Source organism: Carassius carassius, chromosome 21 (assembly GCF_963082965.1).
Source record: "Carassius carassius chromosome 21, fCarCar2.1, whole genome shotgun sequence".
Lineage (NCBI taxonomy): Eukaryota > Metazoa > Chordata > Actinopteri > Cypriniformes > Cyprinidae > Carassius > Carassius carassius.
This window is the reverse complement of record NC_081775.1, coordinates 10,330,564-10,354,824: the sequence shown is the minus strand read 5'-3', so window position 1 is coordinate 10,354,824 and position 24,261 is coordinate 10,330,564. Positions and strand designations below refer to the sequence as shown.

General features: G+C 36.3%; 1 protein-coding gene across 3 annotated transcripts; it reads right to left on the bottom strand.

Annotated features, from left to right (window-relative positions):
- Window positions 1-654: 654 nt before the first annotated feature.
- Window positions 655-22,133, bottom strand: LOC132097510 (rab11 family-interacting protein 1-like). 3 transcript variants are annotated; one of them, XM_059503264.1, is made up of 7 exons: window positions 21,377-22,133; window positions 9,977-10,395; window positions 7,926-8,790; window positions 3,957-4,987; window positions 3,281-3,926; window positions 1,591-1,699; window positions 655-999 (listed from the first exon to the last, which is right to left on the bottom strand). In XM_059503264.1, exons 1-7 carry the CDS (start codon window positions 21,829-21,831, stop codon window positions 811-813), a joined length of 3,714 nt encoding a protein of 1,237 aa, XP_059359247.1. In that variant the 5' UTR covers window positions 21,832-22,133; the 3' UTR covers window positions 655-810. The 3 variants fall into 3 exon arrangements, with proteins under 3 accessions (XP_059359247.1, XP_059359246.1, XP_059359248.1); XM_059503263.1 differs by having other exon boundaries at window positions 3,281-4,987; window positions 21,377-22,132; XM_059503265.1 differs by lacking the exons at window positions 3,281-3,926; window positions 3,957-4,987 and having other exon boundaries at window positions 21,377-22,124.
- Window positions 22,134-24,261: the final 2,128 nt, after the last annotated feature.

Here is a 24,261-nt window from a genome sequence, read left to right as displayed (position 1 = left end):
GGCAAAAAGAAACATTTAAATATGTAGTCAATATTGACCAGGGAAATATCAGTAGAATTGCAGTGTTCGAACACCAGCAGAGCTTTACATATGCAGAAGTGTGCGTAACAGGCGAAGATTTCTTCATTAGAGGAAATTCTACAGGGTATTTTAGATAATTACTTAATATAAAAACACTATCTTTCATAAATGAAACACCCGGTACAAATACAAAGTGCTTATTGTTGTAATTTCTAAAAAGTAAGAGGATCGTTACCTTGATTTGAGCCGCAAAAGACACAAGGCTGCATTAACACTAATGAAGCGTTCTGATCAAGACTCAAGGCAGCAGTCAGGATCTAAACACAAATCGCTTAAGGAAGAAGGGAAACCTTCAAATACAAGCTTAAGACTGCAATAAATAATGCATTAAAAAGCCTTCTCTTAAATGGAAAGATGCACAGAAAATTTATGAGATTATCAAAAACTACGATGGAAAGCTTCTCAGGAGGATATTGTAGCATGATCCAACAAAACAAAAAACAATATCCCAGCATCCAGTTGTGTGTGATCTGACAGACTGCAGAATTCTTGTAGGCTTCGATATACTATACAGATCCACACTGGAAAAATGCGTTCTTTGTATGATATTGGTGATTAAATCAGAACGCACAGCAACTCTACATGCGTAATATAGTCAAGCAAAGCAACTGATTATGAGATGTGATATTGCGTTTACAATCCTTTTGGCTGTATCAGCCAAGTCCTACAATATTGAAGCGTCTCAGTATAGTGATCTGGGCACAGTTATTCAGATGTTAGGATTAAACCCTAACACTTGGATTGAAGTGAAAGCAGGATGGCTGGTTTCTCCTCCATGACGCGAACTAGCAGGTTATCAATATAGTCCTCTAACTCCATGATCCTGGCATCTTTTTTGGAGAGTTCGGCCTGTTGCTTTACCACCAGTGTGATCAGTTCCTCCTGTGTGAGCTGAGTGTACGGACCGCTATCTACATTCTGGATAATATGCAGTGAAATGAAGGAAGAGAGAAAAAAAGTTGTCAACTCATGTACAGTACCAATGAGAAGTCTGGATACACTTAATGGATGCTTTTCATATTCTTTGGATGAACTATGGATGAGCCAACATTAAAATTCTGTACCAATTTGTCTACATAAGTGGAAAATAAAACAGTAAAAGTAAACTAAAATACATTTTTAAATGCTAAGCAGGCATCACAATATTATAGTATCGAGTATGTTGATTGTAGAATGAATGAATATCAATTTTTCAGCATTAATAGAATATTACCATAATTAAAACATATTAAGCGCCTTGGAAAGTGTCTTGCTAAATCTAATCTTAAAATAAAAATAGGAGGAAATAAGCATGCATGACTAATATTCAATATTAGTCAGTACTAGTTTTTAAAAATTGGAGTAGACAAAAACATAAAAATTAGAGTAGACATAAATTATGCCTACAAATGATTTTATGTACAAAACGTTTTACTCCCATATTTTAAAATGTGTTACTTCGTAGATTTACTTTCAACTCTTCAATGTGCAAAAAAAAATGTAGGAAATAAGTAGGAAAATTACTTGTACTTTTGACATCTCAGCCATTTCCTTGATGGTGATAGTCTTTGGGTCTTTCCCCACAGCGATAACACTGGAAGACTGGCTCTCGGTGCTCATGGGTTTCACTGGGTGAGGCCTGAGAAAGGCAAGCAAGAGACGGGTATATTAATGCAATGAACATAACACTTGACTGCTGGCAACAGTATGTTCCTTATTCCAAGAGGAGGATGAACTGCACACTTTTAACAATAAAAAAAAACATTAGAAAATGCTCAAATGAAGTGAACAAGGGTCCTTGAAGATAGTATTCGATTAAGGAGACATGGGTATGTTTGAAAAGGCATACCTTATTATTCAACTCATACTAGAAATTCAGTACGGTGTATGCAAATTTCTGGATCTACATTTGGAAAAAGGTACAGTATACAACCAGAGCAAAATGCATAGGATACTGCATTCCACAATATAATGTGTTTGACTTGGAGAGCTTACATTGACCCATGAGGGCCAAAGGGCATTTTAAGGTGAAAAAAAAAAAAGTCAAAGCGATGTATTTTACCTGAGTGATGACTAGACACCTCTTGCTGATGTAAACATGATGTAGTGATAAAATTAATGTGTCATGTGACAAATGTAGAATATTATGAAGTGTATTTTAAATTATTTTTTAAATGTTGCATATTTTATATTCTTTCTGATATGCAGTAAGCAGTTCTTGGCATCACATTTACATTTATCATTTAGCGGATTCTTTGATCCAAAGCGACTTACAAATGAGAACAACAGAAGCAATCAGACCAACAAGAGAAAAACAGTAGTATACAAGTGCCATGACAAGTCTCAGTTAGTCTAGCACAGAACACGTAGCTAGGGGTTTTTTTCTCAAGAATATGACAGACAAGAAAAGAAAAGGTAAGTGCTAGTATTGGTTAAGTGCTGGCGAAAAAGATGAGTCTTTAGATGTATTTTTGAAAATAAGTAAAGACTCAGCTGTTCGAATTGAGATTGGGAGGTCATTCCATCAGCATGAGATAATGAACCATCCCAAACTCACCCAATGTGTAATTCCAAAACAAAACCAAAAGATCAATAACAGTACAACAGAGAAATAAAATGTAAAATCCAAACACAAGCACCTGTGGCAAAGCAATCAAGAATCATGTATAATGCAAATATCCCACAAAACAACATGATCTCTGGAACAAACTCAAACTCATGCCTACCACTCATGCCTTGAACATGGAACTAGTCTTGTATACATCAAATTTATGTAAATTCTAATGTGTATGTCATCAAATCCCACATCAACAGACTCTCATATGGAACCAGTTTTTGAAAATTGTGAAGACAATCTAATATGGCCAACAATTACAAAGTCCCTGTATTATTTGAGATACTGCCTTTGTTCCATTTACACTAGTCCTTCAAGACCATGACATTTTGAACAACCAAGACCAGCAATCAGTAGCAAAACCCCAAGCCTACAATCCTGACCCTCAAGATCCCATGAAGGAGTAACCAACCATTAAGCAACCAATCAAACAAACCTTGAAGAAAAAAATCTCTTTAAACTAGCAATACCAGAGATTAATTCAGGTAGTTTCACGGTAAACAGCAGCTGTTGATTTGAAAGCCGATGGGTTTAACACAACAGAGGTGACAGACTGTTAGATGAGTTCAAGGAGTGGTTAGTAGGGATCGGGAGATTGTTTCTCACCTTCTTGATTTAGAAACTGCACTTCCACTACCATTCTGCAGAGCAACTGTCTGAGCCTCTGATGGCGGGACCCAAGCGCGAAGAGTCGCCTTGCCCCCTATAGGGGATTCAGATGTTACTACAGTGGAATTAGTTCTGCTGGGTGGAGCAACACTGGTTACAGTCAGCTCAACATCTTCTGCATCTTGTGAAGACTGAGAAACTGATCTAGCCAGACTTGTATTCTCTGTACCAGCTTTTACAGTAGTTGTGTATTGGCGAGATGAATTTTTCTTTCTAAGCGAAAAATTTCTTTTAAATGAGGCTCTGGCTTGTTCAGTGAAGCTGGGTGATTGGTTTCCACTCTCTGATTTCTGTGATTTGCTTTTCTCTGAAGACTTTTTGAATGGATCATTTGTTCCTTTGTTTGCAGACTTATCTTTCTTATCAAAGGTTGAAGTCTGATCTTCAAGATTTCCCATTTGCTTTGGGCCCTTAGGGAACAGGTCATCTTCATTGGTGGTATGCTCTGGTAAAGCCCAGGGATCTTTAGATAGCAGGTTATCACTTGGGAATGGGTCAAGAGCAATCATTCCCCTCCCCTCAAATTCAGTAGCCGGTTTCCCCAAATGCAGTTCTTCTGGACTTTCAGCAGCTTTGAGGAGGTCTACATCAACAAACCCATCTGTAGAAATACTTCCATTCTGGCCCTTGTGCTGTTTCTCAGTTTTGTTGTTTTCTGATGTCATGGGTTGATTGGTTACCTGCTTGTCTGGTTGGACTTGCCTGACTGGGTTTTTCACTAATGACTCTTGTCTGGGTTTGACTAAAGGCATCTCTTTAACCACACCATCAATCTTTGAATTAATACTTTGTATGGATCTGGCAGTTGGTGTAGGCTTCTCTTTTGACTGGGAGAGTTGATGGTTAAGGGCATCTGGAGTCAGAGACTTCCCTTCCATATCCTGAGGTACATGTCTACTATGCACAGCTTGAGTTGGATGGTTTTCCAAGTTCTTGGAAGCAGAGTTTCTAGGCTTATTGACAGTGGCATATAAAGACTCTTTGATATGACCATATTGGTCATTTGTCTCGACCGATGGTTCTGGGGTCACAGGAGCTCTGGGTGGAAGGAGTGCCTCTTTGTGCCTTGCGGGGGCAGGGGGAGGTGCCTCATGATTTTTTGGGTGCTGGTTAAGGTTCACAGAGGTTCTGTCTTTTAAGATTGAAGATTTATTTGGCATCAGCCTCTCAGGTCCATCTACACTCATTTCTTCTGAGAAATCCCAGTTTCTTTGGTTTACCTCCGCAACAAGATGGTCCCAACGTGTTTGACCCATCACCCCATGCCTCTTCTTAGGAAAGAGGGTTTCATAGTCTGGGAGAGGAAGAACAGGCCTATCTTTGGAGTTTTGGGTATGCACTTGTCCCCCATTATCAGGATTGTTTTCAGACTTAGACGAGCCCCCTAGATGACCAGGGGGAAGAGGAGCCTTTCGCTTCTTGTCAGATTTGGAAGCTGAGAGGTTTTCCATGCTGGACTCACTGAAAGTTCTCGGAGGTTTAGCAGGTGCCAAAGAAGAATGAAGATCAGAAAACATACCAAAAAACTTAAACGGATCAGTAGAGAGGGATGGGGAAAGGTGAGAAGTGGTCTGTGTGTCTATAGAGTCTGAGGGGGATTGGAAATGGCTATTTTCGGTTTCAGGCAGTACACTCAGAGCCAATCTGCCAAAGAGCAAAAACATAAAATGATCAATTTACGGCTAAAACAGAGCTTACAACCAATATTTTTTCCAATATACTTCTGCTGGGCATTACATGCAACTAAAACCCATTTAACACAAACAGCACATGAATCCCCAGCCTAAATATATTATCTTAACTTAATGCCTGACCTTCACACTTTATATGTACAACTGAGCATTCATCGCATAATAGAAACAATATCTTTCTTGCTATTAAACTACATCAAAAAGGTCATAATTTTGCTTGGTTACTTTAAGAATTTCTTAAAATCTTGTGCCAAAAAAAAAAAGAGGCTGTTAAAAAAAAAGTCTTTAAACACAGCTTGATAGAAGAAAATGTACCCTTAACTTCTATGCAAACAAACACAACTAAAACATATTCCGGTCTCTTTTTATTCTCAGCTTTTGGAAAATGAGTTACTCACCATATTAGTTAATCATAAGACACAAGTTCCTAAAATCCTGAGTTCCAAAACTCCCAGTACAAAAAAGGTGATCCAACGACTTGTTTCCTAAGACAATGTTGCTTAGTCACTGTCTGGAAGACTACAAGATCATCATCTTTTACAACTTGTTTCACTAAACCAGAAGATCAGCACTTGACGATCCAGTACACATTCCTTCCTCCGTTAACCAATCATATGCCTTCGGCCAAACAGGTTAAGTAAGTTGCATAAGGTCAAAATGCAAGCCATTCAATACAATAAAACCTATCCGGAGTACACTTTATGAAGAAAAATATATATATATATATGCCTAAAGTATTTATATATTAGGCTATATCTTATATGCATTTGAAGAAAGTGGATCAGGTGCAATTCTGCACAATCTGTCTACTTTGCCTATTTTCGTTCACATTATGAACACTCAACTAAAGACTGAAAGAAGAGCAGTTTATTTGTAAGTTCCCTTACGAATCAAAGAGGTATGAACTGCTGTTAAAAAAAGTGAATAAATGATGGCCAGACCAATTTAACATTAAAGACAGACTAAAATTACTGTGATTCAACATGTTCCACTTTCACCCAAGGGTATGAAAGTAAGCGATACCTGAACTCCCATGTCTAGTAGAAAAACAATGATCTCATCCCATCCTGACAGACACCCCCTCCACCCCATCCCACACACACATTTTCACAATGGGATACAGTTGTGCCGAGAGATGAGAACGAATATACTAATAGCTAATGGAGATTTGAATGTGCAACACTTTCCGTAATGACCTCGGTGTGGAAAATGTAACAATTTTTGTGCATTTATTCTTTTGACCTGTAAGTGTTTGCAATTTAAGCTCTTCTGTTATTAACTATCTGCTGCACCTATTTTTACAAGGAGGCTTTGTATAAATAAAGGAGTTCCCCTTTAAGAGCAGTGGAGCAGACAGAGGTGAGAGGAGTCGAGTTTCAGCCTGGGTTTTCCTCAGCTCTCAGGTGGCAAGATGCTGACTGCATTACAGAGCAGCCTGACTTATCATTTAGCATGCGTCCTCAGCATGAACTATGCTGAATACAATGCAGCTAACAAACCTCTACATCCTTAGTTCTTTAGCGTTATCCTGAATAAGAATGCTAAAAATTACAATGCTTAAAAGTAAAGCAACAAACTTGGATTTCAAGGATAGCTCATTACTCAGACATTTCCCTTGGGAACCATTCGAGCTGGTTGAAAAAACCAATATATACATAACTGAAGGGAAGTCCCATCTTTCCAAAAATAGCATAAAAGACAAAACATTCAAGTGTTTTGCTTAAAAACAATTCCTCAATTAAATTATCTTAATAAATGCGAGAGTGCATCACATATATACATATACATATTATATATTCTCCATACCCAAGTATCCTCGCTGAATAAAAGCATTAATTAATTTAAATAAATATGAATGACCCAAACTTTTGAACAGTAGTGTATAATACAAGAATTCTAATAATAATTGTTGTTTTTTTCATTTTCTTGAATAAAAGGTCAAATATATATAATAATTTTATAGGCACCAATATAATGCACAGTTGTGAAACGAATTATCTACTTATATTTATTTTAATGAAATCAAACTTACCAGCTCTAATGCCTTTTTTTTTTGCTTCTGAATTTGTTATTACAATGACTGAATCAACAGACACAGATGTACTGAGGGTTAAACAGCCATGACTAATTTTGAATCTCAAATAATGTTCATTGTTCATATTTTATACACGTCACTTCTGCGTGCCATAATGACCCACATAATGGCCAAGCCTGGCAGTAGTGCTCCAAAACTGCCTTGCTGATATCAGTTTTTAGATTTTTTTTAAATGTGGATGTGGTTTGGATTGCAGCCTTTGTGTTTTTAAACAAGTTGGCTACAGAATTAAATTAAAGTTACAGATTACAGGTAATAATGTGGTAAATAAGTTTCTTGCACAGACCGCTTCACTTCATAAGAACTAAATATCATCAGGAGCACCAGGTATTAATTTTGCATTTCCTGATATGCTTTTTTAACTCTCAAATTGACGGCAGCCACTGACTTGCATTTTGTGAATCACCAAGGACCACAGTTTCAGCTAAAAATCTTCTTTACTGTTCTACTGAAGAACAAACTACCTACATCTTGAATGGTCTGAGGGTGAGTAAATTAACAGCAAATTTTAATTGTGGGATGAATTATTCCTTTAATGTTGCTTTGGATAAACAGCTCAGGTGTTCTGGTAGATAGCGTGGTTGGGCAATTACCAAACAAAACCCATGCAGTACTCTAGTTAAACTAGTCTACAACATCCTACAGGAGATGTATTTGTCAATCAAATGTGGATAAAAATCAATCACAACATTTCTAGCAAAATCAGTGCCTATAATATAGTAAATATGCAAAAAATCTCCCAGCCCTAAATAGCAATCTTGTATAGAGGAATTTATTCAAGCACCAGAGCACTCACCTTGGCTTGACCGCGGACACTTTTGCTGTGCGGCTGGGGAAAGCACTAGCGGGTGGCGTCGGGGTGAGGGTGGTCCTGACGGCCCTCTGTGGGTCCGTGGACCTCTCTTTTGGGATAGAAGACGGAGTATCTGGGGTGAGGGGAATGTCTTCGAATGGTTTTGTAGAGGCTGGCACATCCAGATGTTTGGGTTCATTCAAAGCTTCCTCGCTCTTCTCCTCCTTCTTTCCAATGCCAAAGAGAGAAGAGAGCCGTTCGGTTACTCTGGTCTCCTCCTGGTGCAGCTGATCCTCAGCTCGCTGCGTCTCCTCCTCACGCTGCTTCCTCTGCAGCTCTTCCTCTTCCTTGCGCTTCTTCTCCTGCTCTTCAAGCCTGCTTTTCCTCTCTTCCTCTTGTTTTCTCTCTCGTTCCTGTTGCCTCCTCTGCTCTTGTTCTTCCTGTCGGTCCAGCATCTCTTGCAGGCTTCTTCCTTCGTGTTTCTTACCCTTCTCCTCCACCTCTACATGACTCCTGTCCTCTAGAGGGCGCTGTGGGACAAGAGAAGCTTTGTCTTGCACTTCAGGTTTGTATGAGGGGATAGTCAGGCCTTTAAGTGAGTCGATGGAGATGTCGGATGTATTTCGTTGGTGGTATTTACGAACATCCTCTACTGAACCCTTTCCTGAGCTGTTTAGACTGAGTGAGGAGCCAAAATTAGCTTTAGATTCTTGCTCCTCGGCATAAACATGGCTGCCGTTGATACAGAGGTTATTCTGCTCCTGGATGTTTTGTTTAGAGCGGCTCAGAAGAGAAAACGGGCCAAGAGACACTTTGCTATCTGAGCTCTCAGTGCGCTTGTGTCCCAGTATTTTAAACTTCTTTTTCACTGCAAGAGAAGAGGACAATATGTATTAAAACTGCAATGTAGATGAGGGCCAAAATATATTTGAACACTGTCAGAAACCTAAGGCACTAACTGTTTTATAAACAACAACAACAAAAAGATTTTCAGTGACTTTTGTTTGTTGACTTTTTGATGTGTCAAGGTGAATATTAACTACAGCTTAAGTTACTTCTTATACTTTTTATACATAAGCAAAACTTGTCATAGCAGACCCTCTGGAGCAATAACTAGTACTACTTATCAAAAATCTGTACAAATGTTAAAAATGCACTTAAAAATGAATATTTATATATTATCAATTATAGATATAATTAAATCGTAAATTACATTTGGATGTGAAGATACCCCCAGAAGATTATTTGAAGCTATTTTTGTGTTAAATGAGAAAGTATTAAGTAGAGATTACAAACAGTAGCTTTAGAAAAAAATATTTTATTTGACAACATAAAATTTATTACACAAACATTTAGGCTACAAGTGTCTAACATAAACAACTGAACATAAAAGAAGATTACTTGAGAAACATCTGTGTTTTTTTTATTCATGCAATGGATATCATTGGAAACGAAAGAGCTTAGTTACCAACAGTCTTCAAAATACCTTCTTTTATGTTCCACAAAAAAGTAAGTCATTTAGGTTTGAGTAAATGGTGAAATCTTTTATTTATTTTATTTTTTTCCCCCTCACTTTATGAATGGGACTTAGAATTTGGGATTTTAATTGTGTTATTTTTTCATAATTAATTAACGTGTCAAACTGATAGCCCTAATATTATATATATGTGTGTGTGTGTAAAGGTACATGTGTATATGTATACGCAAGTATTCAATCTATCTTTCTATCTTATCATGGTTTCCAAAAAAATATGAAGCAGCCATTCAGCATATTAGAAAGATTTCTGAAGGATCATGTGACACTGAAGACTGGAGTAATGAAACTGAAAATGCAGCTTTTCCTCAAAGGATAAATAAAATAAATAAAATTTTAAAATATAATAAACTAGAAAACATTAGTTTTAAATTGTAATAATATTTCACAATATCACTTTTTTTTTTATTGTATTTTTTATCAAATGAATGTAGCCTTGGTGAACATAAGAGACCTCATTCAAAAACATTTGTTAAAATCGTAAATATTTGTACTACAACAAGATGACCTATGACCTTACCATCAGGAGAGTCCACATTAAGGCCAGATGATCTGCTGCTGCTGAGTGAACTGTTCTTCTCAGGCAGGGTGCCCAGGGTTGACATCGACTGGGACACATTCCTTTGGAGATTTGTCTTTGGTCCAAACAAGGATTTGAATTTTGATTTCTTCTTAGGATTGTCTGAACCGCCCTCTCCTTCCTCTTCACTGTCTATTCCCACTGAAGAGGGCACGATCGCAGAGGCAGAATCTGACAGGCCTTCCTTCTTCTTACCACGAATTTTATCCTTGAGTTTGCCAATGCCAGAGCGAGGTTTGTCTGCCATGGAGAGGTCAAACATGCTGGCTGTCAGGTTATTCCGCATGAACTGAATGTCCAAAAGAACTCCCCCTCGGTCCTTCTCTTGTTTCCCGTTCTTATCCACAAGCTTGTACCAGCTGCAAGGAGAACCAAACCTTCTCATTAGATAAGGAGAATCACTTATTTTATGCGTATTTAATTAATTAATAATGAAAGCCTTACTTTCAACACAATTATTTTAATATTAATTTATGCGGTTTTAATATTAATTTATGCGGTAAACGGTTTTCTGTTTTATTGAAATAAAGCTGAAATAAAATATAAATATTAGAAGAGGATTTTAAACTTTAAAAACTGTCTCTTAAAAAAAGTGTTGCTTTGGCAACTAACTATGGTAAATAAAGCTAAATAGAAATAAAAATAATAATAAAGAAGAAAGCACAGACTAAAATGAAAATAAATACTGAAAATATAAAACAGCCAATTCAAAATATTAATAAATACATTATAAAACTGTACAGTATAAAAAAGTATACTAAAATGACACTGACTGCATTAGATCACAAATGTGATTTAAGTGTTTTTGGGAACATTTCACATATGCCTTGAAGAAAACTTTCTTTTGTAAAATAAAATTAAATAAAAATGTTGCATACATTTTTTAAAAAGACAAAAATAATTTTTGTGGACCTTAAAATTTTTTTTTGAATAACCCTGTAATCCTTGGCTGGTTGTAGATTATTACATGGCTACTTCCCAAACAAGTAAATAAACAGATTATTATGTGAGAACATAAAAAAAAAACACCATGCTGCCATTGTCAGTTTAGATCTAAATATTCTTGGAGAGTCATGTAATACATAAATCTAACTTTCCCCCAAATGCGCACATCTGTGATTAAAGGGGTAAAGGGTATGATGCCTTTTGTAGTTTCACAATACTTTGATGTAATTTTCTATCCATTTTTAACAATAGCAGTTTCATTCAATGTTTCAAATAGTAGCAGGTTCAAAACTAAATTACTGTATGAATAGAAAGGCTGGAATTTCCCTTGGGAACTGAACCCTGTACCAGTAAATGATACAAAACACAGAAGCCTGCCTACTGATGAAGCAGCGTTTGCTTGTCCCCTCTTGTTCAGCAGAGCGGCAGTGTGTTCCGTTCAGTGTGTGATCATGAACATGCCATTATCCACTCACACTGTTGTCATAATAGACTCCTGAACACAGGGATCATGGGTAGTGTACGGTCACACTGACACCAACAGCGGCTCCCACAGACCAATCTGATTAAACATGGAATGTGATCAGAGCAAGCGGCTGCAGTAGAATTCCAAGCATTTCTGTTTGGACCCCCACAGATGAAACTTTTGGACAGACTTCTACTACAATTTTAATGAAAAACTCATGAAAGCATTTTCCCCCTTTGGTTGTGCACTATATGCAATTATTTTCCAACCAAAGTGTGTTTATAAATTCATGGAGTTATATTATAGCTGCATAATTTCCAGCATGTTGCAATGTTGTTGTTTTTTATTATTTGTAAAGAATGACAATTTTATCTTTGTAAAGAAAAAGTGAAGAAAAATATTTACATTTAATGAAATATAACATAATATGTATGTAACAATTTCTGAGTAAAATCTGTTCCAAAGGTTTTTATTAATTAATTATCTTTTTTTTATCTAATTTGGCCAAAAATAAATAAATACTTGCCATTTAGAACTTGCAGAACAAAACAAAACTTAGCTTAGATTTAAATATATTATATTATTTAACCTAATGAAAACCTGGTTTTATGGCAGCATTTATTTTGTTGCATTTCCAAATATAGTTCACTCAAAAAATGAAATGTTATAAATGAATAATTCGAGCCCAGAATGTGGGTATAATTTTCAATCTTAAAGTGCAGTTTTCTAAAAGAACAGCACTAACTGTAGTAAAAAAAATAATAATAATAAAATAAAAAAAAACTGTTATTAGGATGCTTGGAACCACATCAAAATAGGAGAGACTAGAGAAGCCCAAGGCCAGGAAACACAGACTATCAGTCTGTTAGTGGACCTTACACTCAAACCACAGCAGGAAACTCAAATCTGTAGTTTCAAGGTGGAGGAAGACTAACGGGAAATCGTGCCTATCAGCAATCGAAGCTCAAGGGAATAGATAAGGAAAGTTCTTTCAAGATATCTCAGGTCTCTTTACATTATCTTCTGCTCTGAAGTTTGTTTGAACCACAGACGCCTGGCAAACTCAGTACAGAACATCTCATCTAAAACTACAATTTGACCTACAGTATATCTTTGAATAGGTCACCTTGCAGTAAAAGCTATTTTATAGTCACATTGACATGCAGTAATATCTTTAATCCATCATTCTCTCACAGCTCTCAGGAATCGATTCAAATGGTCATGCCTGAGAGTTCTCAGAGGCGACATTTAAAATCTTGATGAATGTGCTTCATCCTACGCAGTCCTCTGAGCTACGCTAACACCCTCACACATGCCAACGCTTGAGGCTTCATCTCTTCACACAGAGAAAAACAAAATTAAACAAGTGCTGCTCTTAATCCGACTTGAGCTGCAATCATTAATGCGGTCAGAGAAGGGAACCATCAGGAACAGCCTGCTATTCCTCCTCAGAGATAAACACTATTATCTATTATCAGCAAGGTTACTAGGGGGTCAGAATTCAGTTTCAATACAAATGTAAATAATATCTGCTTTCACCATTCAATTTGATTGATTCATAAGCTTAATTAAATTTGATTCCGATATGGATTGATTCGGATATAAAACAGGTATAGTATGTCTCAATTTTTCTTAAGGAAAGAAAATCTCTCAACTAAAGCTGTAAGCTACATGAAACCATACATTACTATTAAATATTAAAATTAACAGAGTCCAAATGTAATTTATATTTAGGTATAATATTAATCAAACAGAGTTGCATACAATTTTTTAACTAACAAGTTTATAATGAATTATTGTGATTTAAAAAGTCACAATTAACTTGTACTTTTTTATGCATTGGCAGAAAAAAAAGAAAAGAAATTAGAGGTTGAGATGCAAACTTGTGAGAAATTTCAATTGTGAGAAGAAAAAAAAACAAAATACAAAACAGTTTATAATAAAGATGACATTGGTTTAGACTTAATGATGGTTTAAATTTAAATTATTATTATTATATTAATTAAACTAGCCTAACCTGGGTGTGAATTGAGAACATAGGGGTTAAAAGGAACCATTAGTTCTCACCGATTCCTTTTTTTGTATCAGGTACTCAAACTAGAGCCCGACCGATATGGATTTTTGGGGGCCGATGCCGATATTAACTCGAAAAGAGCCGATTTATAAGCCGATATTTTGATTTTAAAAATAATCTGGATATTAGACCCATTTCCTATAAACTGCATTTACACAACATTCAATAGCAAAATATCTGCCTGTTCTATGTATGTGGGCTGTATAAACCATTTTCCAGAATGGACTATGTAAAAAAAAAAGCCTTAGATTACAGTCTCAATGACTAAACAATTGCACATCAAAAGTATATATTTTTTAATGATCAAAAAACAGTCTGGTTTTAAACATTTAACACTTTTACTTTCTTCCAGTTGAAGCTGGTTTTAACAGTCTGTGTGTTTACTGTAAATAAATTATAATACTAAAGTTAAAGTATTTGCAGAAGTAGTCCCACACTTTGCTGCTACAGCATTCACCTTTTTCAGCCATCTGTAGGCAGAAAGAGAGACAGAGAAAGAAAAAGCATGTGTATTAATAATATCACCATGTATCATTACTCATGTCATCATTAGAATTATAATAATAATAAACTGGGATCTCCTACATAGGCAAAAATGAGAAATATATATATTTTTTTTTATTTGTCAAGCAATAGGTATTACCTACTTATATTTAACAATATTATTTCAACATTTTCCTGTTATGTCTGTAAAGCTGCTTTGAAACAATATGTAAAAAAAAAAAAAGCGCTTGTTCAGCTCACATTTATTTACATGTCCCCTCTGGTTTAATCATTTCTGACGCACCTACTGTAGTTACTGTAACTACACTATATTTGCTCTCACAGACACATTCACAACACACCCGTATATCTTCTCCTCTTCTCTTTGTGCAGTCTGAATCAAAACATCATCTTGCCTACTATTACCGGAAGATTACGGAATCAATTCGAAGTTGAATGGTTAACGTTAGTGTCATGAACACACCGCTGTCAATTTTGAGAAGAACCACCTTCAAACAAGTTAATAGCAAGCATTTAAGGGGCCTGCTAAAAAGGAAGCTATTAGCGTTAGAGTAACGTAACCAGCCTGAATTCACCAAATTGTTCTCTGGACCTGAGGGTAGCCTCTTCTTCCTTGCTTCTCTCTTAATTCTCATCAGCAGGACTAGCGCTATCGCTCGCTTCTTACAACGGGACAGGTACATGTTTGCTGCTGACCGAAAGGAGGAGGAACAGACTATGAAAGAGTTCCCGCTAAACGTTTTTAAAACTCCGCCTATGCCATAGGGCAGCGCAAATCGCGTTGTATCTGAAGGGCAACGCTGAGCCCAGCGGCAAGCGCCGTGCATACCGCGTACTGTGTGAAAGGCCCAATTACGCGGTCATTATGTGGGAAACACACCGCAATAGAATAAGAATAAGTGAAACGCTAACGTTATAGTTTGACCTCCTATTAACGTTCGCGCTCTTCCACTGATAAACATGGTATTAGCTTTGTGGCTAATCTAATATAGCAATGCATTAGCGGCTGTAAGTGATGTTACAGAATATTTAGAAGTAATAATGATAGGACCGTTAGCTAGAACTACCACACAGTTTTTATATACAGGGTATGAACTAAATCTACAATCATTTCACATGACGAACGACAGACTCACCGTCAAAACAGTTGATCGCTTTCTTCTGTAGTGGACTTCTGGCGCTGTTGTTAACTCTGGAGCTGCAGAGCTCCCTCTGGTGGGCACACTATGCAACACTCATAACATGAGTGAAGCATGAGACTCTGTTTCTCATGTTTCATCGGCCGTTATAAATGCAGATGCCGATTTAAATGCAATTAGCTTATATCGGCCGATAATATCGGCCGGCCGATATATCGGTCGGGCTCTAACTCAAACCCATTTTTACAGAGAAACACTAAACCACGGACCCAGCCACTCGGAGGCTGCAAAACAAACTGGTGCAGTAAGTTTCATCTGCTCTTTTATTTATGGGATAACAATTGATTTAATAAATGGATTTAGAGGTCATATGACATGGGAAAAGTCGGCCTAGATAAAGGCACAGCTAAATAATTAGAAAACTGATCCACAGAGGTACAGAAATTAACCACACCTTAGTCCACATGGACCTGGACTAACACGAAAAAATATGGGTTCAGTAACTGATATCAGAGAGTCGAACACTGGAGAGGTGCAAAAACGTGACAGCCTTAGGATAATATAGTATTTCTATTAATACTCTATTAAACTCCTTTACTGGAGACAGTGATCAGCTGGCCCCCAGCTCAGTGTCAAAGCTGCCATATCACCATTACCCTGAAGTAGGACAGTAACATGACACCAGCAAGCTCGAAGAAAAAAGGAGGCAAAATTCAATCCCTCGTGTCAACGTATATGAGAGGGAGAAAGAACGACAAAGACAGAGACATGCCTTTTGTTTTATGTGCAAAACATTACAAACTGCTTGCAGTGCACAATATTATAATGATTCAGACTGTCAGTATTATCTGATACCTAGGTACTTTTTAAAGTAACAGTTCACACAAAAATACTTATTTGCTTAAAATGTACTCACTCTCAGATTTGGAGAAAATTAGCAATACATCATCACATTTGCTCCTATGCATTGAATGGGTGCCATCAGAATAAGATTCCAAACAGCTGATAAAAACATAACAATAATCCAGACAACGACACAATTTTTTTTATTTTTTTTTTACTTCAAACCTTCAAAAATAAGACCTTTCTCCAGTGAAAAAGTCTTCTTGCCTGAATCAGGAGAAAAATCAGCACAAATCAAGGGCTGCTTACATGAAAACAGTTCTAAACGAATATGTCAGTGGATTTTGACGTGAGAGGACAACAGGGGATGGACTTTTCACTGGAGGAAACATTATCATGGATTACTGACTCAAATTTTGACCAAAAGTGACAGTTTAAAGTCAAACAAGAGCTTAAGTGGTTACTTGTGGATTATTTTGAGGTTTTTTATCAGCTGTTTGGACTCTCATTCTGACGGCACCCATTCACTGCAGAGGATCCATTGGTGAGCATGTGATGTTATGCTAAATTTCTTCAAATCTGTTCCAAAGGAAAAACAAACTCATCTACATACTGGATGGCCTGAAGGGGAGTACATTTTCAGCAAATTTGCATTTTTGGCTGAACTTTAAGCCTCTCAAGCACAATTCAAAATTCACATACATACCTATTACCACCATAGATATTGGTCTTCATGAAAATAAAACGGCAAATATACATTATGTTTACTTCTTTGTATGCATATTTGAGAAATTTAGTTTGGATCACAAAGACAGACAGAAACAGCAGGAAAAGAAAGAACAAAACCTTCAGGACACACAAGCACTAACACATTACTGATAGTCTGATCAGACCTGTGGGAGATAATAAACCAAGTCATTCAGCGATACTTAAGCAAAGATCTGAATCAAAAAACACCTGCTTGAAATAATCACTCATATTAAGTGTTTGCATTAATCCCATAATCCCATTCATTATTTACATTATACCATTACATAAGGAAGCTCTGCATTCCACTTTTACTTTCTTTGAGTGTATCCAAATAGGTTTAAAGTCACGTCATAACCATTAACATACTTCTCAATTACGTGAGTCTCGAGCACAGTACACACCTGCTTGAAATGACAACCATGAAAACTGGGGCAAACCCAAGGCAAATAGACAGGTATTACATGTCGCTTTCTCTCTCTGTTCTGAACCATAATAGGAAGTCAAACTAAAAGGCAAATAATAAGCTCTGTATTTGAATAAAGAGCAGCCCTCATTTTCATTGGAGTACAAACACAAAAAAAAAATTTCGTAAAAAAAAAAAGAATATATAATATCTTATCATAATACGTTAATGCATTATTATTTTGAACATTGGATTTTTCATACAGTTGTTACAAATTTCTATCATTATTTACTCACTCTTATACACTGCAAAGCTATGAAAAATAATAATGTATAATTTGAGATTTTATGTTCCAAGCACTCTGACTCTTTTTGTCCTCGCAACTGAGTTTATATCTCACAATTCTATTTTTTCACAATTTTTTTTTGTTTTAAGAATTGCAAGATATAAACTCAGAATTTTCCGTTAAAAAGTCGCAATTACCGTTTTGATTTTTCATTCGGTAGTGGAAACAAGCTTCATTTAAACAATTATTTTGAACACCTTTTCTTTGCAAGAGGACATAATATGCTTTTGGTTTTAATTTGGCTAACTGTTTATGAACTGAATTCAATGATGAACTGCCTTTGACACATTATTTTCTAATATTCTATTAAATACTGTGAAGCTGCTTTGACACAATCTGTACGGTTAAAAGCACTTCTAAAAAACACAAAATAAATAAAGGCGAGTTGACTTGTATCTTAATTAGGACTGCACGATTAATCGCATGTGATTGTCATGCGTGTCTCTTTAGTAAAGCTGGTTCTGTGATTACTAAATATCCATCACCTGCTTTCAAATGGAGCGGCACTTAACATACAGAGCAGTAGTTCACAGATTAATCGCATTTGGTTATGAACGCGATATTGCGTAGCTCGTGTAGCATGCGATTAATCGTGCAGCCTTAATCTTCAGTGTTAACTGCGATTTCAGATACTAAACTGCATAAACCCGATCTACCAAAGGAAAAAGAACATGGTGTACTCTCTCTTTCTCACACACACACACACACACACACACATATTATTCTTATAGGTTATGGAAAGTAAACACTAATGTACATAGTTACACACCATTTGCCAAACCTTGTGTCACTCATGCGTGTCAGTTAGTGACTAGCAAAGTTTTGTTACACTGGGCTGGGATGGGTGGAGAGGAATGTAAAAACATCATTATTTGTAATACAGTTAGACTGGTTATGTGAGATTGTGCTGGACCGTTTTACTCTAGTAGTCAGAACACATCTGAGGAAAAAAAACATGAACTGACACGAGAAAAAGTAAAGGATCATCTGATGAAGTTAATAACCAGTTGCTCCTGATTTTAATAATTGTTCTGCAGCAGTTATAAATAAAACTATAATGACTTAAAAGGGCTCATGGGACATATTTTTATCTCAGCCTAATTATGATAGTATTAATCCTAGATTAAGAAAAAAAAATGCATGAAGTTAAACTCACGCTCATCAATGCTGGCATTTTTTAAATCACATGACCACGATGGGTCTTGTGATTCAGGTAATAATAGTAAAAACAACAGCAACGATAATTCTAATAAAACAACAGGTTATTTTATACTGAACTATTTCGGTTCTTGAGGGGGCTTTTCAAAGCATTCAAATGCAAAACAAGTAAACCAAACATGGTCATGGTCAAGTCATGTGTGTGATCCACTAGCCCAAACAGAATGAGTATGAGTGGAACAATAAAAAAGTCCAAACACGTAGACCCTGGTGGATCAATGAATCAAACTGGCCCAACAATATGAAGCAGCAATGCCACACAACAAGGACAAACGGCAGAACCTTGAACACTGATGGCCACAGCTGGCAAACCGCAAAATGCCCCATGACCAAACCCAAAGCAAAAACACAGCTTTTACACTTTCCTTTCATTCTCTCTAAGGCCAGAACAGAAAGTCGACTGGACAAAACAGCAAGCCGGCCTGATATGCAAATCAAGTGAAACTCACACCCCTTCTGTTTTGGAATATGAGCAGCACTCATTTCCAAAGAGCTAAAGAAAAATTAAGCTCAAGCAACTTCTAAATTAAAGGGATAGTTCACCCAAAAATGAAAATGTGATGTTTATCTGCTTATCCTCAGAGTATCCGAGATGTAGGTTACTTTCTCCAGTAGAACACAAACAGAGATTTTTAGCTCAAACTGTTGCAGTCTGTCAGTTTTACAATGTAAGTGGATGGGAATCACGGCTAAAACAAAACCAAATAAATAAAAAAACGCAAGACGACGACTCCTCATGCTCCTGCTGCCGAGAACACGCATTAGAGGATGTGCTCAGTAGAGTTCAAACAGTTCAGACATTGCGTGAATCAGAGGTTTTAAAAAAATTAAATACTAGTAGTATGTGTAAAGACACAAAACGATCGGTCTGTGCAAGAATCTGAACAGTATTTATTAGGGCTGTACGATTAAACGCATGCGATTGTCATACGGGTCTCGTCAGTAAAGCTGGTTCTGTGATTAGTACTAAAAATCCATCACCTGCTTTCAACTGAAGCGGCACTTCATATACAGAGCCGTAGTTCGTCTGTGTAGTAAGTGCGGCTCCATTTGAAAGCAGGTGATGGACATTAACCACTAATCACAGAACCAGCTTTACTGACGAGACACGTATGACAATATACAGTACAGACCAAAAGTTTGGAAACATTACTATTTTTAATGTTTTTGAAAGAAGTTTCTTCTGCTCATCAAGCCTGCATTTATTTGATCAAAAATACAGAAAAAAATGTAATATTGTGATATATTATTACAATTTAAAATAATTGTTTTTAAATTTATTATACTTTAAATTATCATTTATTTCTGTGATGCAAAGCTGAATTTTTAGGATCATTATCACATGATCCTTTAGAAATCATTCTAATATGATGATTCATTATCAAAGTTGGAAACAGTTCTGCTGCTTAATATTTTTTCAGAACATGTGATACTTTTTAAGGATACTTTGATGAATAAAAAAAAAAGAAGAAGTGTTTTTAAAATATAAATATTTTGTAATAACAAATTTCTAAATGATCATGTGATAGACTGGATGTTACATGTGACACTGAAGGCTGGAGTAATGATGCTGAAAATTCAGCTTTGCATCACAGGAATAAATTATTTTTTTTAAGTATATTCAAATAGAAAACTATTGTTTTAAGTTTTAATAATATTTCACAATATTACCGTTTTTTCTGTATTTTTGATCAAATAAATGCAGGCTTGATGAGCAGAAGAAACTTCTTTCAAAAACATTAAAAATAGTAATGTTTCAAACTTTTGGTCTGTACTGTATATATATATATATATATATATATATATATATATATACACACACACACACACACAGTAGTCAACATTTGAAGTGGATCAAAAAGTTGTCCTAAGACAAGAATGCATTTTGGTATTATGTTTTAAGACAACTTTGATGAAAGATTTTGATCCACTTCAAATGTTGACTAGTGTATATTTCTGCCACTGATTATTTACACATGGGACAAACCATTTCATGATTTTCCTGCCATTAGATTATTTATCAAGATAAATCTTATCACAATTGTCATTTCCTTAATTACAACTACTATGTCACGGATATTGAAAATTATATTTTTTGTTTTTAGAATTTGTTATAAGGTAAAGAAAAGCAAAAACAGTAGTATTTGTGAATTCAATGAAAAAATACGTTTGGAACGATCCTGTTGTGTTCATTCATTCATCCAATGAATTGAGTAATTTGTAAATATTTACAAAATTCATATTTGGCTCATTTTTTCTGACCCTATTCATGCTTAATATACCGAGTGGGAAAAACTCTCTCTTTTTTCCAAAAAAAGTAAAACTTAAAGTAAAACAAACAAACAAACAACTAAAGGAGACTGCTCCCAAGCATAACTTTAAACTAGGATAAGCTTAGTTAAAAATAACTCCTTTATATTTTCCCCCTCAGTTTTTAAACACCATCACTAGTTATAATATAAGGAACTCCCAGGAGAAGCATACTTTTGTTTGCTCAATATTATTTCACAAAGGCGGAGTACTGAAACCAGTCCATGCAAAATGCACCAAAACATACTATGATTAACTGTTTGGGAGCTTATCACTTTAGAGTCATAATATAATATTTTTATGACACAACTCCAACTCCCCATAGAACAAAATGACACTCACTCGGTTTTTTTGCGTGATCTGTTGGCGTGGAGGTCCACTAAATTGATGACAGCCTGTCCCAAAAACTTGTCCAGCCCCACCAGGGCTCTGTGCATGGCGATGATGTAGAGCGTGCACCGCTCCGCGTCCCCCTGATAGTTCGGCGGCAGATCGAAGGTCGCCTCCTCCTTCCATTCGGGCGAGACGCATTTCTCCGCTACCGAGGTGGAAAACTTGTCCTTGCCCACCTGGATGATGGCATAGGCGTCGTTCGTGCCATTCTTGCCCTTGATCCGCAGGTTTCGCGCTTTGAGTACCGTTACCTGAACGCTAGTGGGATACCACTGCTGGTCACCCAAAGACATTCTCAGTGAAAGCAACCAGGACGAAAAGTATATTCTTTCGCTCGGTCTAGCCCGCTGGATGTCTGCCGCGCGTCGCTCTAGCTCCTGAGTGTACTGTTTGGGAGATCTCATAAGCCCCGCCCCTCACGCATGACGTACACGGTGTACCCAGCGCTCAGGTATTGCAGGTATCGCTTCATTCTTGCGTTACACTATTTATAGCAGAGCTTTTGATAGTAATTTATACCTACAACCCTGTGGTAACCTTTTTAATTCCGGGTTAGGGCCTATTAGGCTACCAATACGTTCTCGCCGCTTTTAACCTGTGGTTATAATTTAACCGCGAATTAAGATGCTAAAGGTGTACAGTATTCGACGTGGTTGCTAAAATGTATCGGCCAATTGGTGAGCAACAGACAACCAATCAGAAACTGACTCAGCGATTACCTTATTAAATATGCATGCATTTGTAGTCACAGTTAAGTTTTTACCTTGATGGGGATTTTTAAAACTATTCTCAGAATATCTTTGATGAAGAATTTCCTCATTTGCGTTTCCTTAATTTACTTCCTCAGACTTTATTAAGGTCAAGTGTATCACTGTAGAGCTCAGATAACAGGCCATTCAGCAGGACCAAAAAAAAAAACTGTTAGTAGTTTTGAAGCCGATTAGTCATCTTTCAGACTGACTCGGTTTCCAGCTGTCTGTAAATCACTGTATTTGCTGCGCCACCAAGCCGATGTCAGTGTTTCAGTAGCTTACTAGCGTGATGTTCATTCCTTTGTTTTCAGTGAGCGTTTCAGTGTTTGTCCCGCCTACTCCCTAAAGTACAGCTCTCTGATAGGATAACGCATGTGTCAATAATCCAAGGCTCGCTTTTGATTGGCTTTATTTCTTGTGGCGGATGTATATTTACATCTTACATAGGAACAGAAGTTACGTAATTGCCTAATGCAAAACGTGGGCTTGGGTTTTTCTTATTAAATCACATCTAGGACAAATAAAAAAACTAGTGAAGTAACTTTGATTTTATGGCATTTTTCCAAACCTTTATTTTTTGCATCAGGTCATTGATAAGACACAATCTTAACATTTATTGGAAATATATTACTGAAATCAATACAAAAATGTTGCTATCATTTTCATATTGAAGTGAGTGACAAAAAATATAAATATTCATGTTGTTATTGAAATCTCCCTTTTAAACTCCAAGATGGCAATCAAAACATTATTTAGGATAACACTTAATTCATACTGACCCTCAGAAGCCCTAGGCCTACCCAGAGGAAAAGAAATTGTTCAGGAAAAATATCACAATCTCAATTGAAACCATTATGCTCAAATAAGCCATTTCAAATGTCAATCTTTTTTAAGAAAACTCCTGAAATTGTATACAACCAAATTGATATAGAATATGTAATCTGTATTGACATGATAGTGATTATAAGTCTTCATAACTGATAGTTTAACTTACATTAATCACAAAATGATCACACTGGTCATCATGATGTTATATGGTTTTTGATTTGGGAAAGGGGAGGACTTGTTTTTTAGCAATATGTGGTCTTTGAATGTTTAACAATGTTTAGGGAGATTTCTGGCTTGAAGGGGTAAAAGACAAATGGGAGGCTACACAATATCAAATAAGCTCCAGCTTCTTTGGCATGCAAATATCCCTGAACACACTTTAAAATAATTTTATTTTAATCAAAGTGTAGCTAAAGCTAAAAACAGGCAAAGCTTGTGACTTCATCATGAGGTGATCTAAAAGTAATGGCACTACAGTCAGTATCTGATAGCTTGTGGGCCTTGGAAAAAAATAGTCAGTGCAAAGATCTGAATTCCCCTTTTGCTTTTGGTTGGGATTGTCCAGTCTTTGCTTTCGTGAGAAAAATACATTTTGACACTCTTGAAAAACAAAAGACCTATTGAAAATAGTTATTTGTTATCCCAAATGATTTGATCATCAGAACTTTGCATAAGCTTAAGGAGTAGTAACAATTCCAGGTTTATTAGTAGTTCTTCTTGCTTACCATTTGTGGGATGAACAGTGCTTTTTAATAAACAAAACTTCCTCTATTTATGGTAATAACCTGAAGAAAAATAGCATAGGAGATCTAGCTTTGATTGCTATTGTGCTTTAAGACTAAAACAGAGAGTTTATAAAACTGATTAGGCCGATCCTCTGTAAAATACTGATATCATAATATTGCATAATGTCAATTACAATTACATCAATATTAATACTGATATGTATAATATAAATACATTATTATTACTTATAAGAATATGCCAAATGCTCTCTTCATAACCTGAACCAAGTGCTAAAAAAGCCCATGTTACACATGGAACTACAACAGAACATGTATGGACAAACACTTGCCCTTCATTATCAATCCCTTGGTAAATCTGGAGTGACATCCGAAGCAGCTGTCACTTTGTTGATATCATTTGTCCATCAACAGCATTCATTATCAGTGCATTTAAACAATGGCAGGAATGGCCCAATAGAGGGCATTGTTAAGCAACATTTTTCCAAATGGTTCCTATTCGCTAAAAACT